At 50.2% G+C, this 20,079-nt stretch overlaps 1 protein-coding gene across 1 annotated transcript in view; it reads right to left on the bottom strand.

The window, feature by feature from the left end:
- LOC126523738 (protein O-mannosyl-transferase TMTC1-like) overlaps positions 1-20,079 on the bottom strand; it is a 111,607-nt gene that overhangs the window by 25,406 nt on the left and 66,122 nt on the right. Inside the window, exons 4-6 of the mRNA XM_072288872.1 lie at positions 18,131-18,340; positions 17,622-17,700; positions 1,298-1,401 (exon numbers count right to left, since the gene is read on the bottom strand). Coding sequence (XP_072144973.1) covers positions 1,298-1,401; positions 17,622-17,700; positions 18,131-18,340 — 393 coding nt within the window. The remainder of the gene's footprint in view (positions 1-1,297; positions 1,402-17,621; positions 17,701-18,130; positions 18,341-20,079) is intronic.

The raw sequence follows: 20,079 nt of genomic DNA, 5'->3' as shown, positions 1-20,079 counted from the left end.
GCGCTTCCTTTCACTCCGACCCGCAGTGTGCTCACGGTGGTGTCTTCAAGACCTATGAACGCTTACGGAAAAGGTACTACTGGCGCGGAATGTTTCGCTTTGTCCGCAAGTTCATTCGCGGCTGCCACGAGTGTCAGCGACGAAAAAAACCACCGCATCCTGCCGCAGGTTCATTGCAGCCCCTTCCATGCCCAGAACGCCCATTCGACCGCGTTGGAATTGACCTTTATGGACCTTTACCTTTGACCACGGCCGGAAACCGATGGGCTATCATTGCTGTCGACCACCTTACACGATACGCCGAAACCGCTGCTCTTCCCACGGCGACAGCACAGGACGTCACCTCTTTCATCCTCAGGCGTTTTGTGCTTCGGCATGGTCCTCCTCGCGAACTCCTCAGTGACCGTGGCCGCGTATTTCTCTCCGATGCAATTCAAGCACTTCTCCACCAGTGCAAAATTGTACATCGGACGTGTACTGCCTACCACCCTCAGACGAACGGTCTCACTGAGCGGTTTAATCGGACTCTGGGCGACATGCTTGCGACACATGTTGCATCTGACCAATCAAACTGGGACCTGGTTCTCCCATTTGCGACATACGCGTATAACACCGCTACGCAAGTCACAACCGGGTTTTCCCCCTTCTTCCTTTTGTACGGTCGCCAGCCGACGCACACTATCGACACGTTGCTGCCATACGCACCAGATACCTCAGAGTGCACGCCCGTGTCAGCAGCGGCCCGTTACGCTGAAGATTGCCGACAACTAGCCAAGCGCTTTACTACAGCCGACCAACAACGCCAGAAAAACGCCCGCGATGATGATCACTCTCCGGCCGCAACATTCGCTCCTGGAGCACTTGTGTGGCTGCTTGTACCACCCTGCGCCCCTGGCTTGTCGTCCAAACTGCTCCCAAATTATCATGGTCCCTACCGCATCGTCGAGCGTACTTCCCCCGTAAACTATGTCATTGAGCCTCTTACGCTGCAAGGCGACCGTCGTCGACGTGGACGTGATGTTGTTCACGTAGACCGCCTCAAGCCGTACTTCGACCCTCTTGTACCCACCTGTTAGATCGCCAGGATGGCTCCACCTTTCTCGACGGGGGCAATTGTAATGAAGAAAGGAAGAGAATGGCATACCGATCATCATTAAGAACAGAGGGCACGAGACCGGCGTTCGAACACCACCATCTTGCTCTCCGCGCTCACTGTTCCGAGCTACCGCCCGTTTGTTGGACTCGCTCAATAAACTTCCTTACAATACTAGTAAATTAGCTTAGTCACTGTGTTCACCTGGTAAGACGCATTGGCGAGAAGGACGCAGGGTTGTCCATCGCGGTGAATTCTGGGAAGCTTCCCTGCAGAATCCATAGCCTGAAGCACAGGAGTAAAGCCGTCTGCAGAGAAAAAGAAAATAACGGGAATGTAACAATGTGCTACGTATTTGCACACACGTATTGATCCTTTCTCCAGCGTACTTAAATTTAGGTGCACGTTAATGAACCCACGGTGGTCCAAATTATTCTGGAGTCCACCACTACGGCGTGCCTTATACATAATCAAATCGTAGATTCGGCTCGTAAAACTCCATATTTTTTTCGGTAATTTCATTGGAAACCATCACTTTGACAAATGTTAGCTTATACAAGCAAAGAAATTGTGTTCCAATACAAAGAAATAAAATCGTACGAGTTTCTCACACAAAAAAATGCCTTTAAGAAAAACTTGTCTTATTCCGTGAATTGAACGCAGGAACAGCGCCAATCCGAGTCGTTCGCTTCATCATCTCAGCTAAGCAGAAGACTAACAGACCACAAGGCGAAGCCGAATTCGTTTGTTCAGTTGCTAGAGCAACCACGCCGCCGGAAAGGAGTTGGTTGTCCGATACCTGAACGCGGGAGCTGCATTTCGAGAGGAGGAATAAAAAAATTGACTCGCAATCCCGACTCTACGAAAGTGAATGCGTAGCGAAGCTGTTGCGAAACCACCACTACAAGTGCTGAGGGTATTGATGCTTCGAATGCTTGTTTTGAGCTTGTTCCTTATTGAAACGCATGCTGCTCTGTGTGTGGTTTATGGGTGATTTCAGTGTATGTATGCTATAGGCTAACAGCTTCGCTGTAAAAAGGCTAATGTACTTAAATTGAGGCGCACGCTAAAGAAGCGCAGGTGGTCCGAATTATTCCAGAGCCCGTAGGCCTTCGCTGACCAACCTCCCGCGCAACTCAGTTGCGTGAGGCTACATATATGCCCTTCGCCTCGTTGCCCTTTGTACTTGATTTGAAAATTATAACAGCGCAAACACATGCAACCACAAAGGAACAAGGACGAGATACAAGCGCCAAACACAAGAGACAAGCGATCGGTGAAAATCGATCCTTAGACTAATCAACCATCGACCACGAATATAGAAAAAATGTTCAAAGGAAGCTATTCAATTCAAAACTAGTTTTTGATATTAGAAGCCATAAATACGCCCGACATCTACAAAAAAAAAGAAGGCCATAGTTTTGCCTGAAAGGCGAAGCCTTGCCAGCGATAGCAAAGCTTTGTGCAATTACGCGAAGCAAGGTTTGTGCTTTCACCTCCTCTATAGTAAACACACGCATGAAAATTAAACTATCTTGGTACAACGTACGTGTCGGCAAACAGGAGTAGACCTCAATGGACGACCGGGAGCACTGACTGTCACAACGCTGGCGTGATGAAGAGCGACGGCAGCTACGAGCGAATGTATCGTGACCGGTAGAATATTATTGCGCTTGAACTTTCTACTGAACGTCACGGTGACTGCGACGACGTAAGTTTGCTTGTGTGTCCATATATATATACTATCGCGAAAAAAATGTGTAGCAGTCAGGGAGAAAATAGTTCATTGCCAAAATGCTTGTCGCGAATGCTTCTACACATCACTGGCTCGAGTTTAAAAGCGCCCTTAATCATGGCTAAGCCGAAGTTGTCAGCATTGTTGCGTGTTCGCCATATTGAATGATATGTGACATGTACCTAACACAGCCCCTTATTCTACGGGCAACATGACGCACCAAATGACTTGCGCGTGCAATATCTCGCGGGAAAATAAGAAATCATGCCAAAGTTTTCCTTTACGAGTGTATGAACTGTCAAGAAGCGCGCGTTGTTGAGATGTTTCCTTAGATGTCTCTTTCCAACATCACGTATCGTATTTTATTATGCAGCTCGTGTAAGATTCGCTACGGTGCGTTATAACCCATTCGGCCTCTCAAGCGATAACAACAGCCGTCACCTGGATTGGCGGTCGCACATTACAGAGAGGCATGCACTTTTTTTTTTCCTGAACGACGAGTACAGGTCCCATTCCCAAACAGAAGGCGCTGGCGACAGCAGAAAGCGGAAACATTCCGAGTGATTGTCGGAGATGGGACGACTCCACTCCAAGTATTACCACACAATGATTATGCTTCAGCCTCGCATACGCATGCATTGGCAAGCAAGCAAACGTGCGCGCCAGCCAACGATACCCAACAAAAGAAACACGACGAGAACAATGGTTACGGCTGTGCTTTGTGCCACTACCTCTCGAGAGCACGCAAACGATTGATGTGAAACGAGGCACTAATTTGCACCTGGTACTGTGCTCCGCCGGCTATCGATCGGCATTCATTGCTTGTGAAAGTGAGTGTAGGCCTCCCTCGTGAAACGAAATCTGCGTTCTGTCACAGCCATTTTTTCTGCTATACACATCGCCGGTAGTCAGGTTTCACTGCAAGCAGGCGACACGGTGCAGAGAGCTGTGGAAACGCGACGAGCATTTACATATTACAATAAAACGGCTCTTATTATTTTGTCGCTGCATCCGCATGCATTCCGAGGGCAAAGCAATGTTAGAAAGATGCCCTGGCAACGGATGGTTAGCCGAGTAGGCGATTGCGTTTATACCTTATTACCTTCCTCATACTGGCTTTACGGACAGGGATAGCATGCAAAATAAAAATTTTCCAATGCGGAGCGCAAGAGCATGCATAACTACCACCGAAAACAAGAAGGCGCACGTTAAATATTGTCGCACATTTCTTTGAGTTGCAGACGACACACTGACATCAACTGCTAGGCGACTCAGCGCGCCATCATAGGCGCAAAGGTCTTGCATCTGGAGACCTCGACAAGACCTTAGCATCAATGACAAGCTCAGGGAATGCACCGCTTCCTCGTACATATTTTTTTTAACCCAAACTTAACTTGGTGCGCTAATATGCAACCTAGGGTTCTTTCTTTACAATACTTTCCGTCGTTATCGCTCAACGTTAAAGTTATTAGAGATTGCTTTTTTTTCCTTTACGTTATGCAGCGTTCTCGCGGCTTTCGGAATAACTACGCTTTCTTTTCCTTTTTTTTTCTTTTTTTTCCATTGCCTAATAATCCGGCACCCACGCTGAAGCCCATTCAAAATATGAAAACCACGCAAGCGTCTCGTATGCAGACGCCGCCATTGCGGCAATAAGAAACACCGCATTCACCGCCAGCGTAGTCGACAATCAGGGCAGACGAGATCAATGCGTCGTCAGTTTCCGGGGCGAGCGCTTTTGTAACGAGTGCAACTAGCGATGGCGTGAGCCATCCCGACCATGTGGCACGGCGGCCCGAGCCCACTAACGCCAGCATCTGCAAGAGGGGCGCGAGGAAGGGTTCCATACCGGGCCGATACCCTCTCGTTAGCCTACAAACACACATACACAATCCGTACAACACTATACCGCTTGTCACGAATAACACAACCACCGCCGTACAATGCCCCTAACGAATGAGATAGCCGCAGTACGGCGGAAACTACAAACTAAGACATATCCCTCACTTGCGTCTTTACCACGCTATATATAACCTCTGGGCTGTATTACCCGCCGTGGTTGCTCAGTGGCTATGGTGTTGGGCTGCTGAGCACGAGGTCGCGGGATCGAATCCCGGCCACGGCGGCCGCATTTCGATGGGGGCGAAATGCGAAAACACCCGTGTACTTAGATTTAGGTGCACGTTAAAGATCCCCGGGTGCTCGAAATTTCCGGAGTCCTCCACTACGGCGTGCCTCATAATCAGAAAGTGGTTTTGGCACGTTAAACCCCATGATTTAATTTTGGGCTGTATTGTTATAAATGCTCGCATGCGGGTTTGTGCGCAAATTAATGCGCAACGCTCTACCACTTGGAACGGGCATGCACACCCATGAGCAAAAGTATACGGAGCAGCTATTGCGCAGTAAAACTCTCTTTCTGCTCTGTCAGTCAATGGAACTTGAAATTAAAGACTGCAGTATAAACTTGGCATTACGAATGTTCTAGTGCACTTATCAGTTTTCGTTTATGCGCGTTAATTACAGAGAATTTTTTTTTGGTGACCCTGTGGTTTGTATACTTTTGCTCAAGGGTGTACAAGCGCACCTGAGCTCACATCCATAACACATCCCACCAGACAGCAACGCGAGGCGTCGCTGTCCTGCTCACGCTGGATGGATCAGCTCGAACTGGTGGACTGAGCGCGGAGGCGCAGCTAAGGCCGCTGGACTCCTGGACTGAGGGGACCACCCACTGCAGAGCGGAACTCACGCCCCCTTTACCCGCGTGCTCTTCTGCATAAAGTTCATTCTCTCTCTCTCTGGCTTCCAAGATAAGCGACGTATTGACTATACCATGCAGACGCTCCCAACTTTGCGTGTGATATTGAAGAAATTACACTGAAGTCGGGTATGCTTGTGAGCATCCGGCTGCTCTATCTTTTTCTTTTTCACATGCACGAAATATGTGTGGTATTTTTAGTGACGGAAATGTTCCGAACAGCGGATAATTTCATACAGTATAACGTCAAGAAGCGAAAAGAGCAAGTTCACCTCAAAACTAACGGACATCTTCTTTTATCCCACCCGAAAAAGCATTCTCGAAATTTTATCTTTTATTGGAGCTAGTAGTTTCCCATTCCTAAGTTGGGTGTTTCGGACTTTTCTTCCAAATGTTCAATCGCTCGGCTGAATACGCCGACAAGTATTTTCTGATCTGCCCAATCATTGACTGCGCTTACCAGTGCTCGTGACAAAGCAGTTTACAGTTCCACGCATCCATGCGTGTTGTGGTGCATTTGTATGAAGAATGTCCCCTCCCCCCAGATATGTTCAACAGAAGCATGTGCACTGAATTGGAATCGGGTGTGTATAAAAAGTTTAATGAATTAACAGGCTCATCCTCGTGTACGGGGCGATTACGACAAATGACAAGGGATGCTAAAGGAACCCATTATGAATACACTTACTGCGACAAGTGCACACATACCCAGCCCATACGGGGTTCACTGCAGTTCATGGCGTGCCACATGATAACAAAATGTTGGGTTTTCGCATGTAAATAGCGCGAAGGCAGGTGGGGACGAGGGAGGAGGACGGAGAGGTGAGGGGGATATGACAATGCTGTCAAGCGGAGGAAAATTTTCTTAGGTCTTAAGATTGAAGTGAAATGCGTTTTATTTTACGGAAAATTCGCGCTATTACCTGGAGGAAGAAACCTCAGAAATGTGAAAGAACACCCTTCCTGCGCCATGGTGGCCTTTACGTGGAACTGCTGACGTGACCACGTGTTTTTTTCTGTAATTTACCGCAGCTTACATTCACATTAGTAGGCAAAGTATCAGTTATGATCGTCCCGCACTGCACCGAACGGATGTCGCCAAGCAAACCGCAGGTTGTAGACGTCCTGGGTCATTTACCCGGGCAACGCTACTGCCCTGTTGCCGTTTGTACTTCTAGCTGTGCTGCCGATTTATGTTTCCTTTGAATAAAACTATTTTCCTGTAACAGGCACTTCAAACGTGTGCTGCAACATAAGCAAATCTCGGTATGAGCGCATGCTTGTTGCTAGCGCTAAGCATGACAAGCTGGTCATGGTGCTTCGCAAGCCAACTGCACGCAAATTTACCCAGAACCATCCATAGGCCCAGCAACCTTGCACAGTGTCCCACTGTGTCCTGTGGTCACGTGTTCAATGGGGGGTGGGGGGGCGTTTGCATGAAGGAATGGCGTACTTCGCTTCAAATGACGTGTAAAGCTATGCGTGATGGCACCACATTGGCACACAGCATGTACTAAAAATTTATCTAAAAATTTATGTGAAAATTTAGTGCATTTTGCATTCGAGCCGCTAAGTGGCACACTATTTTGACACTGCTACTTTTTGTAAGGCTGGTCCGGCGCCAATCTTCCTTATAATTCGAATATTGTTATGTGATGATCTTTCGCGCATAGTTGTCCAAACTTCTTTTAAATGTAGAGCAATGTGTAGATGTTCTACCGTCTTCTGTGAATATGGCTTCAAGCAGCAGGCTGTGTTATTGGCAATCCAACTTGCGCTTCAAAATAAGTTTTGTGACTTCATCATTTTTATATACTGAAAGCACTTAGGAATAAATTTAAACTGTAGGTTTAGCAGTCTGTTTGAATTACAAAAGAAAAATGTTATATTTACGAAAGTCATACTGACAAACTGAACAACCGTATCTTACATAAATCGAACGAAATCTGGGAAATAGACAAATCCGGATTGAAAAAAAAACTGGCTTCGGAGGGTAGCAGCACACATGCGGGCTGAGGTGTGATTTTCACTATCTGTTTTTTTTTTTTTTTACCGTACACCCAACACGCGCTACGCGAGCATAGCTCATAACAAAGTTGAAAAAGCGCGGTATGAACAGGACATAATGTTGCATCTGTTTGGCTAACTCTCCTGTTCGCAGCACGTTTTTGCAAGTTTACAATCGGGATCTCTTTTGTCGAAGTGTGATTTCCGTGTCTGTGTTATCTTGGCAGAGAGCATATATTGAGAATGTGCATTTTAAGCCTTACAGAAAAGCGACACGCCGCGACACTTCCAGCAGAAGCCTCACAAGTATTACACCTATTACGCTAATTATCCCAGAATATTTCTATTTTGCTAATCTCAAGTTACTGATGGCCTCCTCTCTGTATCCAAAATACTTTCCTCGCACCTCCTTCAGTCTAATTAGGAAAAATATTTAAATTGAATCCGCAGCGTGAGAGAGAGAGAGAGAGAGAGAGGCCAAGGGAAGGCAGGGAGGTTAACCAGACGTTATCTCCTGTTGGCTACCCTGTACTGGGAGAGGGGCAAGGGAATGTAACAGGGGAGAAAAAAGCAGGATTAAAAAAAAAGAAAAAATGCCTAAACACACACCAACGCCACCTAGATAGCACAAGGCCTGTTCACTCCGATCCATGACGTCACGATACCTGGCCCGAAATTTCCATTGACAAGGCTGGCGTGATGAAAGCGGTGACGTCAAAATCACTGTTGCCTACTCGGGAGCATCCCCATTATATTCTATGGCAATCGGGCCAAGTAACATGACGTCATGGATTGGAGTGAAAAGGCCTTGTGCTATCAAGTTGGCGTTGCACACACACGCACGTACACACGAACTATTTCTGTGGGCAGTACGCAGCCCGCAAAGGCGTTCCTAGTCTTACGCAATGTCACCGTACAGTCCTACGTCACACAGTGTGCAGTCACAATTTGTCAGAAAGTCCCGTGTCTTTCAACTATCGCAGCAGCGGCGTCGTAGCGGATCGCGCTGATGTTCGCGTAGGCCAGGTTCCAAGGATCTTGTTTTCTGTCATTGGGCGCTTGTCCAGTTTGTATAGGGTGGCTGAGAGGACTGCTCTTTGTGGGTTAAAACGAGAGCACAGACAAAGCAGCGTGAATTTCCATATATGGTCCTTGGGAGATTAAGAGAGAGATATAGGTTGATTATAAGAAACGAAAACACAGGTCAGCCTGAACCACTGTGTTCCAACCTCGATCCGCCGTGGTTGCTCAGTGGCTTTCGAGTTCCGCTGCACTAATCACGTGGTCGCAGGGTCAAATCCTAACCGCGACGGTCGCAGTTCGGTGGGCGCTCGTGAACCGTGTATATGGTGCATGTCAAATAACCTCAGGTGGTCTAAATTAATCCGGAGTCTCCCCGCATTGTCGCGTGATTCGTAATGAGATCGTGGTTTCGGCGCGTAAAACTCCAGCGTTTAATTTCAAAATCTTGTTGGGGCCTACAGCATTAGTGTGGCGTAAGGACTAAGTAAAGTTGCACGAGCGGGAGAATGTGAAGATAAGGATAGGAAGAGAGAAGTAGACGCGCATGAAATATGAAACTAAAAAAAACTGACTGAGAGCAACTTATTACGTTGCAGAAAATTGCTACCTTTCGCAGTGAAACAAACAGTGCGAAATTGCTTCAGCTGTCCGAAAGCGAAATCATCATTGTACTGCCGCCCGGAGAATCTCTAGCACGCGCCTAATTCGCACAGCCATCACCGTAGTGGACACCGTACGCATGACTCCGCCCACCTTCTCGCGGCGAGTGAACGCACTCCTCTTGCGAACACACAGATATGTATTTCCACCCTCGTAGTAAGGCTCCGCTTCCATGCCAATTTCGCACAGCACAACACCTGCCCAGTAATGAGCTCGGCATCACGCTCCATCTACTGGAGGCTCAAAGCAGGAAGCACGGGGACCGCATTCCGGTCTTCATTACTGCGGAGTTGTAGCGCGGTCTGACGAGTGGACGCGACAACACTTCGTCATAAAAAAAAGTGCCTGCAGGGAGCCTAATGTCGACGCCGCTGTACGAGCGAGACGGAGGTCAAGGTATATTAGAGTTGGCCACGTACATTATCGCTTACTAGTGAAGAATAGGCTGCGGTAACTGCGTTATCTGTCATGTATATAATAATAATAATACTTTAATAACGACTTCAGTATAATACTGACACGTGTACTTATATTTAACGGGCGACCACATTCGCCGGCTAACAAATGTTATCGCACAGCGCTGGACGTGTCTGCATGTATCCGAAGTTTCTGGAAAGTTATCGATGCTTCTATCCGCTGTTTGTTGTCGCCGAACCTTGTGTTATCTGATTTCATCGCGTGACTCGAATGTTGTAGAACTTTGTGGAAGGCATGCGGGTCCCAGCGATTAGTCTGGAACATTCGATGGCTGCTGTATAAGAACCGACGCACTTGACCCGCTGAGCAAATTTTTGGCGATCGCCGAGTGTGATCGCCGCTACCGTTGTTCTTTGAGTGTAGCCAGTTTTTGAGGGCACAAGTTCGCCCAATAAAATGCTCGTTTCGTTTACCACAGTTTTGCTGCCTTCTTAACCGTCACTACCATGTGACATCTGGTGGAGGTGCTTTTTGTCCATGTATTGGACGCCCCCGACAAGCCGTGATCCAAGCCCGGACTGCAAAAAGGACACCAACGTAGTCCCGGACCATCGAGCAAGCCGCCGTCTTCAACAGCTACCCCCGGAGCACGGACTTCTACTTGAAAAGACCAAGAAGATTGTGGCCAAAGCAACCCCAATGGCAGCCCCAGCGTCCCCCATCGTGCTGCAGCAGCCCAGGGAACCACCGACGTTCCGCGGTTCCACATTTGAGGACCCGGAAAGCTGGCTGGAAACATATGAGAGGGTCGCTACGTTTAATAGCTGGAACAATGACGACAAACTGTGATATGTCTTCTTCGCATTGGAAGACGCTGCCAGGACGTGGTTCGAGAACCGCGAAGCCACCTTGACGACCTGGGACCTGTTCCGAAGCGGCTTCCTGCAGACATTCGCAAACGTCGTACGCCGAGAACGAGCCCAAGCGCTATTAGAATCCCGGGTGCAGCTACCTAATGAGACAACCGCGATCTTCACGGAGGAAATGAGCCGTCTATTCCGTCACGCTGACCCCGAAATGCCCGAAGAGAAGAAAGTCCGCCTACTCATGCGTGGTGTGAAAGAGGAACTTTTTGCCGGAATGGTACGAAGCCCACCGAAGACCGTCGACGAGTTTCTTCGCGAGGCCACCAGCATCGAGAAGAAACTCGAGATGCGAAACCGGCAATTCGATCGCCGCACGAACTCTACAACCTACGCCGGGGTTCAATCACTGGCTACCGACGATCTACGAGAGACTATCAGAGCGGTCGTACGGGAGGAGCTGCAGAAGTGCTACCCAAGGTCGCAATCCCAAGTGGATCCAATCACTGAAATCGTCAAAGAAGAGGTTCAGCGATCACTTGGAGTGCCTGAGGTGCAACCACGATCACCGCAACCTCAGCCAGAAGCAATGACCTACGCCGCCGTCGCCCGCCGTCAAGGTCCCCCTCCACGACCGCGCCAGGGCCCTGTAACGCCGCAGTTCCGTCGACCGCCGCCGCCGCCGCCGCCAGCACGCCCACCCGTCGCGCAGCGCAGCTACCCGAGGAAGACAGACGTTTGGCGCGCTCCTGACCACCGCCCGCTCTGCTACCACTGCGGGGAAGCCGGCCATGTGTACCGCCGTTGCCCATACCGCGACCTGGGATTGCGAGGGTTCGCCGTCAACGCACCGCGCCCTCGGGAAGGTGAACGCCCTCGTGACATCGCCGACTACCTCGCCGCTACTCAGTGGAGCCCTCGACGACCGTCCCGTTCGCCGTCACCAGGCCGCTACCTGTCGCCGCAGCGCCGTCCATACACTGGCCCAGCCCGGGGCCGATCAGCGAGCCCGTATCCGGAAAACTAAAAGCAGCAACCGATGGAGGTGCGGTTGCTGTTCGTCGAACTGACGAAGATCCTCCGCCGCCGACGAAGATGCCGAAGAAACTACCTCGACGACATAACGACACGCCGCCGTCCCGACGAAGTGTGAAAGCAAAAAATACGACGACGAAAAACGACCTGCCGACGCCCCATATCAGCCACAGGTCAACGCGACACAGCCGTGATCCGACGCCACGACCTAACTGTAACGCAAGACAAAGAACCACCGACCTCGACGTGCTTCTCGACGGCCACGCAGTCACCGCCTTAGTCGACACAGGGGCCGATTACTCCGTCATCAGTGGACACATCGCCACCCAGTTGAAGAAGGTTAAGACTGCATGGGAAGGCCCTCAAATTCGGACCGCTGGAGGACACCTGATTACGCCGACTGGAATCTGCACGGCAAGAATTACCGTTCATGACCGGAGTTACCCTGCCACCTTCGTTATCCTCCAACAATGTTCACGCGACGTCATTCTCGGCATGGACTTCCTAAACCAACACGGCGCAGTCATCGACCTGAAGTCGAAGTCGATAACCCTGTCTGAAGATCAAGCGATACCACCGGAGAGCTCTCGTCGTCACCATGCCTTAAGCGTGCTCAAAACTCAAGTCAGCATCCTGCCTCGCTCCAGCATTGTCATTTCCGTCGGCGCCAAAACAACTGCCGACGTAGAAGGCGTCATCGAGGGTGACCAACGTCTACTACTAGACCGTGAAATTTGCGTCGCAAGAGGCATCGCTCGACTGCATGGAGGGAAAACTGAAGTGTTGCTGACAAACTTCAGCCAGGAGTTCAACCACATCAACACGGGCACGACGATCGCATACATCGAGGAAATTCTGGAAACCAGCAATGCGTTTGTCCTCTCGGATTCTGCCGCATCTACCCCGATGACCGCAGTCCCCGAACCAGATTTCGACATTAATCCAAGCCTCCCCACGCTTAAGCAACAGCTCAGAAGTCTACTTCGACGATACAAAGGGTGCTTCTCGACGTCATCAAGGATTCGACAAACACCAGTCGCAAAGCATCGCATTATAACCGAAGAGTGTGCTCGACCACTCCGCCAGAGCCCTTATCGAGTTTCTACGCGAGAACGTGAAGCTATACGGCACCAAGTCGACGAAATGCTGCGCGACGACATCATCCAGCCGTCAAAAAGCCCGTGGGCATCTCCTGTAGTCTTGGTAAAGAAAAAGGACGGAACCCTACGTTTTTGCGTTGATTATCGTCGTCTGAACAAGATCACGAAGAAGGACGTATACCCCCTCCCACGGATAGACGACGCATTGGATCGGCTCTGCAACGCTAAATACTTCTCGTCGATGGACCTCAAGCCTGGCTATTGGCAAATAGAAGTCGACGAAAGAGATCGCGAAAAGACCGCCTTTATCACCCCAGACGGCCTCTACGAGTTCAAGGTTATGCCATTCGGACTGTGCTCGGCGCCTGCAACGTTTCAGCGCGTCATGGACACGGTGTTAGCCGGACTGAAGTGGCAGACGTGCCTTGTTTACCTGGATGACGTCGTTGTCTTCACCGGAAATTTCGACGATCACCTTAGGCGGCTTGCGACAGTGTTAGAAGCCATCAAGTCATCAGGGCTCACTCTGAAGCCGGAAAAGTGCCGCTTCGCTTACGATGAGCTTTTGTTCCTAGGCCACGTGATCAGCAAATCAGGAGTACGCCCCGACCCACAGAAGACAGCTGCCATCGCAAAGTTCCCGCAGCCCATCGACAAGAAGGCAGTGCGTAGTTTCCTTGGCATGTGTGTCTACTACAGGCGCTTTGTCAAGGATTTTTCACGCATCGCGGAACCGCTTACGCATCTAACCAAAGGTGATGTCGAGTTCAAGTGGGAAACGCCGCAGGCCGATGCATTTCAAGAACTCAAACGACGCATGCAGTCGCCGCCGGTACTTGCACACTTCGACGAGAACGCCGATACCGAAATCCACACTGACGCCAGTAGCCTAGGCCTCGGTGCCGTCCTAGTCCAGAGGAAAGACGGACTTGAACGGGTGATATCGTATGCTAGCCGGTCGCTGTCAAAAGCGGAAGGCAATTATTCTACGACTGAAAAGGAATGCCTCGCCATCATTTGGGCTACAGGAAAGTTCCGCCCTTACCTATATGGGAGACCATTCAAAGTGGTCAGCGACCATCACGCGTTGTGTTGGCTAGCTAACTTAAAGGACCCTTCAGGACGGCTGGCGCGGTGGAGCCTCAGACTGCAGGAATATGACGTCACCGTAATATACAAGTCCGGAAGAAAACACTCTGACGTCGACTGCCTGTCACGCACCCCCATCGATCCCCCGCCGCAAGACGATGAGGACGACGACGCCTTCCTTGGAATAATAAGCGCGGAAGACTTCGCCGAACAGCAACGAGCAGACCCGGAGCTAAAAGGCCTCATCGAGTATTTGGAAGGGAACACCGACGTTGCCCCTAAGGCATTTAGGCGTGGGTTGTCTTCGTTCACACTACAAAACAACCTGCTCGTGAAGAAAAACTTTTCACCAGTCCGCGCCAGTTACCTTCTTGTTGTACCGTCAGCGCTGCGTCCAGAAGTACTGCACGCCCTACACGACGATCCAACCGCTGGGCACCTCGGATTCTCCCGGACGCTGTCGAGGATACAGGAAAGGTATTACTGGCCGCGTCTGACCGCCGACGTTGCCCGTTACGTCAAGACATGTCGAGACTGTCAGCGACGCAAGACACCACCAACAAGGCCAGCAGGATTACTACAGCCAATCGAACCTCCTCGCCGACCATTCCAGCAGATTGGGATGGATTTGTTCGGGCTCGTTTCAGACGGCAACATCCGGGAATAAGTGGATCGTCGTCGCGACGGACTATCTCACCCGCTTCGCTGAAACTAAAGCTCTACCAAAAGGCAGCGCAGCCGAAGTGGCGAAATTTTTTGTCGAGACCATCCTGCTGCGACATGGTGCCCCAGAAGTCCTCATCACTGATAGAGGAACGGCTTTTACAGCAGAGCTCACACAAGCCATTCTGCAATACAGCCAGACAAGCCACAGGAGGACAACTGCCTACCATCCGCAAACGAATGGTCTCACGGAGCGCCTGAACAAGACCCTCGCCGACATGCTTGCAATGTACGTCGACGTCGAGCACAAGACGTGGGACGCGGTCCTGCCGTATGTAACCTTCGCTTACATCACAGCGGTGCAAGAAACGACACAGGTCACGCCGTTTAAGCTGGTTTACGGCAGGAACCCGACGACGACGCTCGACGCCATGCTGCCGCACGTCACTGACGAGGAGAATCTTGACGTCGCTACCTATCTCCAGCGCGCCGAAGAAGCCCGACAGCTCGCCCGCCTACGGATCTAGAACCAGCAGAGGACCGACAGCCGACACTACAACCTCCGATGACGCTTCGTCGAGTACCAGCCCGGCGACCGTGTTTGGGTGTGGACCCCGATACGCCGACGAGGACTCAGTGAAAAACTACTGCGACGATATTTCGGACCCTACAAGGTCATCCGACGTATTGGCGCGCTGGACTATGAGGTCGTGCCAGACGGCATTTCGCATTCACAGCGACGCCGCGCACGATCTGAAGTGGTCCACGTGGTGCGTCTTAAACCCTTTTACGGACGCTGACGAACTTCCTTATATTGTTGTTTTCTTTGCTAGGAGTGCTTTTCCTTTATTACTTTCGTTTGTTTGCGGCATCGGGTCGATGCTTTTTAAGAAGGGGGTATTGACACGTGTACTTATATTTAACGGGCGACCACATTCGCCGGCTAACAAATGTTATCGCACAGCGCTGGACGCGTCTGCATGTATCCGAAGTTTCTGGAAAGTTATCGATGCTTCTATCCGCTGTTTGTTGTCGCCGAACCTTGTGTTATCTGATTTCATCGCGTGACTCGAATGTTGTAGAACTTTGTGGAAGGCATGCGGGTCCCAGCGATTAGTCTGGAACATTCGATGGCTGCTGTATAAAAACCGACGCACTTGACCCGCTGAGCAAATTTTTGGCGATCGCCGAGTGTGATCGCCGCTACCGTTGTTCTTTGAGTGTAGCCAGTTTTTGAGGGCACAAGTTCGCCCAATAAAATGCTCGTTTCGTTTACCACAGTTTTGCTGCCTTCTTAACCGTCACTACCACGTGACAATACAATGCAAGAATCGGGCCTGCCAAAGACGCAGTGGGCTTGAACGGCAGTGCCTGGCAGACAGCCAGGCGCTGCCGTTCTACTTCGCGGAGGTAAACAAACGACGGCCAAGGAAGGCTTGGTCCACACAGAATGTTTGCACGCGTGAACTTTTCATTCGGGCCCGCGAGGCTAGATGAAATTGCAGTGAAAAGTATTTGAGATACATTAGGCAATGCTTCTTTCTTTTCCGCACAAGCGAAACTGGACAGCTATTCAAATCGGCGGTGTTTGCCTGAGGCCGCGAAGCAAGCGAACGAGGAAAGCGCCTGGAGGTGAAGAGAATCGAGCGCCGGTGATAGTACGAAGGAGCGCGCTCAGCGCGCGGCAAAGTACCGCCACCCAGACGAACCTGTAGGTAAGGTTGAGCGAAGTGGACATGGATAAACCAAGTGAAGCGTCGCGGAGGAGGAAGGTTGGCAGATGCTCGCTGGGTTGACCTCCTCTGTCAGTTGCTATTGGTTTTCTTTGCCATGCATACATAGTGAGTTCGTCTCGTGGTAACATCGTCCTCGCGCGATGTACGCTAGGCGCGAGTGAAAGCGGCGTATTTACAATTGCTAGTAGGTACAGCGGCGCGTGGCACTTGCGCAGGCGTCGGACGTTTGGGCGCATGCGCTGGTAAGAGTGGGTGCGAGAGAGGAAATGTGGGGACTTTTGTTCCTTGAATATATATATGGCTCTGCCTAGGCGCTACGGAGGAGTTTCTTAGAGCGCGTTGTATGCGTTTGGCCCTATAGGCGTGCCGGCAGAAGTCACGGGGCACGGTAGTGCTAAACGTTGCGTCACAAGCTGGCGGCTGGACGTAATTTTATTTATTTAATCGTGTTTTTTTACTAATTGAAACAACGTGTCATTATTACGCATTATTGACGGCACCTCCAGGACACCAAAGCGGCAACGGGGACACCAAAGCTAGAACACGGACTGGACCGGGGGTTGGCGCTCGCAGAGGCCTGCACGTGCACGCTTCGACCTCCGCTGCCCCAACCCACGGGCCGTTCCGCTTCCAGCTTTGATCCCCCCGCAACCCCTTCGGTGCCCTTGAGATTCCGCGCCGCCTGCTTTATTATAACCACAGGTGCTCTCCTGAGGCCTCCATTTGCCAGTTACATGTGCCCTCCTGGAGCAGTGCTTGTAAAAAATCCACTCTATCGTCGCGAGGGCAAAAACAACCCGCGACTAATACAACACCAGTCAGAACCTTGCCCCATCAGACACAGCGATCAGCAAATGTGTCGTCCGTGCCTACTGCCTCACCGCGCGGGCAGCCAGCGGCGGAGCGTAAACAAATTCGACCGACTCCGCATTACCGGCATATCTAGGGGACAAACGCATGCAACACGCGCTAAGAAACCTCCTCCGTAGTGCCTAGGCAGAGTCACATATTCAAGGAGCTAAGGCCCCCAGATTTTCTCTCTCGCCCCCACTCACACTAGCGCCTGCGCAGATATGTCGAGCGCCACGAGAAACGCCCCAGCCCCGCTTTACCTACAAGAAATTGTTAAGATGCCACCGGGGGAGTGGATGGAGCGGGCGCGTTGTACTTGGGTAGCACGTGGTCGCGCGCGCTTTTTTACATTGTAAATTAAGTTTTCGGCTTTAATGTGCCAAATTCTCAAACTGATGATCAGGCACACCGTAGTGCGGGACTCCTAAGCAATTTTGGCCAACTGGGATTCTTCAACGGGCGTCCAATGACGTCCTGCCTTATACGATTGCAAGGCTATCAACCAATTTTAGCAAGGCTATCTACCAAGCCTCCATTTTTAAGTGTACTGTTCAACATAGCTAAATTTGAAATGAAACACCACTTACCAATGTTGCTAGAGCAGCAAGGTCACGATCGAAGAAGCATCGGTAGGCAATTTGTCGCATGCAGTGTCTGCAGATTGGCCTGAAAGTTAGAGCATATTTCTTTTAGGGCAGTCAAATCTGTGTTTTCGAATGTAAGACGCATATGAATTCGACATTAATATGCGGAGTGCACATGTTTAGCTCATATGGAACTTGCGCGGAATGGTATTACGATGTTACGCTTATGAAGTAAAACTTATGTGGAAGGATACTAACAGTTACAGGTTTACACACTGCATCAGTGACGAGAAGTTCGACCGAAGAGGAAGCCGACGCTCAAGGGCCGTTGTGTCATCTCGATACCCGTCACTACGTGAAACATGTGTGCGACTGTGTTCCACTTGCTGAGTGAGACCTATGCGGAGCGTGCGAACGGGTCGCATTGTATAAACACCTTATCGACCTGTAGTGAGTACTGACGCAATGCGATAAGGGGAGCTCGTTTCGAAAATGGCGCCGCAACAACTTACCACCGTCGTCGGTGAGCCTCTAGGCACTGCGTCTGTCGTTCTGGATGCGTGGAATCAGCGACCAATGCGCGTATCCTCAGGGCCATGCACAACGGTAGCACGGTGATGCCCTGCTCCTTCGAGAGCAGTGCGCATACGGAGAGTAGACCGCAGGCTGCGAACCAGATAGACCTTCCACGACCTCCGCTGGCCTCACTGGAAACTTGGCAGCTGTTTCAGTGCAAAAGAAATACAATGCACGTCTACGACTTCCCTTCAGTACTGCGATCTCTTCCTATGTGTGACGATGCAAACTTAATTCGCAATTTCATATAATCGTAAACATCTTTTTCAAAAGCGTTATAAGACCATGTCGAAGAGGCCCATAGAAAGTACTGCTTGGCGGTTTCAGACTGAGGTGCTCATCCCGAATTTCTTTTTTGGCCAACGGCAACCTTAGTACTCGTAAATGCAGTACTTTGAAATGCTAGGCAATAATTGAAACGGAACAGCGCGGTTTTGACTTGGAAAAGGAGGGAGACACGAAACGGACGAGCGCTGACTTGCAACTGCAGTTTATTGCTTGGAACGAAGAATATATAACAGCCTTGCCCCCTTCAAAACCGCGCTCTTCTCTTTCAAATATGGCATACCAACTCGCCTCAACGGCCATTTTAACTAGGCAATAAACCATATTGATGCCACCACATTTTTTTTACCGTTCGTCATGCTAGTACGGAAAGAGAAAAGAAAAGGAAATTATAGGGTTTTACTTACCAAAATCACTATATGATTATGAGGCCCGCCGTAGTGGGAGAATCCAGAATAATTTGGAACACCTGGGCTTCTTTAATGTCCACGTAAATATATGTACATGGCTCTTTTCGCATTTCGCGCCCCATCGAAATGCGGCCGCCGCGGCCGGGATTTGATCCCGCGACCTCGTGCTTAGCAGCCATCATCATGCCCACAGAACTACAGCGGTGGGTACTGAAGAAGATACAACGTGAGTCCGGTTGAAAAACGAAAGAAGTATTGAGGTCGTATTTGAAGGACTCATTGCCAACGCGTACTAAGGAATGCGCGTGAATGAGAACTACGAAAGTACTCATAGGATGAAGGCCTCGAAAATTAGTTTCATAGATGATGTCAGTCACACGCAAAAAAGAAGGCATTTTCTAGTGGTATACACCCGGTGTAGCTTATTCCCTTAACTGTGGAATGGCGTAGTTGTTTTGACTGTCTTGTTGACCCTGAAAGACCAACCCGCATAGGCAATAGCGTGAGTCAAAACACCTCGCCTGATTTGACCTTTACCAGGAACATAGACAATGCCATCTGGGAGAATACCGAACTAAACGTTGGTAGCGACCATTACATTCTTTCCATTACGGTACCCTCCAGAGGCTACAAGCGAAATAAGGTGAAAATTAAGCACACTAAATGGGACGCTTTCCGGTATGTTCGCAATAGACGCGAACCCGCAACCATTACAAACCTTGAAGAATGGATATCCACTCTTCTCAAAGACGCAGCTAACTCGACCACGGAGGTAGACCAGGAGGAGGACGGCCCGGCTCCAGATGCTAAATTGGTCCACCTGTGGTCTGCGCCGCACAGTTTGCAGAAGCGCTGGCTCGCGCAGAAACACAACCGTGGCCTACGCAGACGCATCGCGCAACTGGAACGGGATATCGAGAAATACTCACGACAGCTCAGTCAGGAACACTGGCACCAGCTATGCGACCGCCTTAATGGCCAGCTAGGGTGCAAAAACACCTGGTTCCTGCTTAAACACCTACTTGACCCCAGTCAGACTAAAACAGAATCACAAAAGAACCTTCAGAGGATCATACACTCTTTCCCGGGAGATAATGAGGCCCTTTTTGAAGCTCTAAAAAACCGCTACTTTAATACAAGCACCGATATTCTTCTACCCGTAGCTTATACCGGAAAGGAAAACAGGGAAC

This window comes from Dermacentor andersoni, chromosome 6, assembly GCF_023375885.2.
Source record: "Dermacentor andersoni chromosome 6, qqDerAnde1_hic_scaffold, whole genome shotgun sequence".
Taxonomy (NCBI): domain Eukaryota; kingdom Metazoa; phylum Arthropoda; class Arachnida; order Ixodida; family Ixodidae; genus Dermacentor; species Dermacentor andersoni.
Note: the sequence above shows the minus strand (reverse complement) of the source record. Positions and strands in the feature narration are given on the sequence as shown.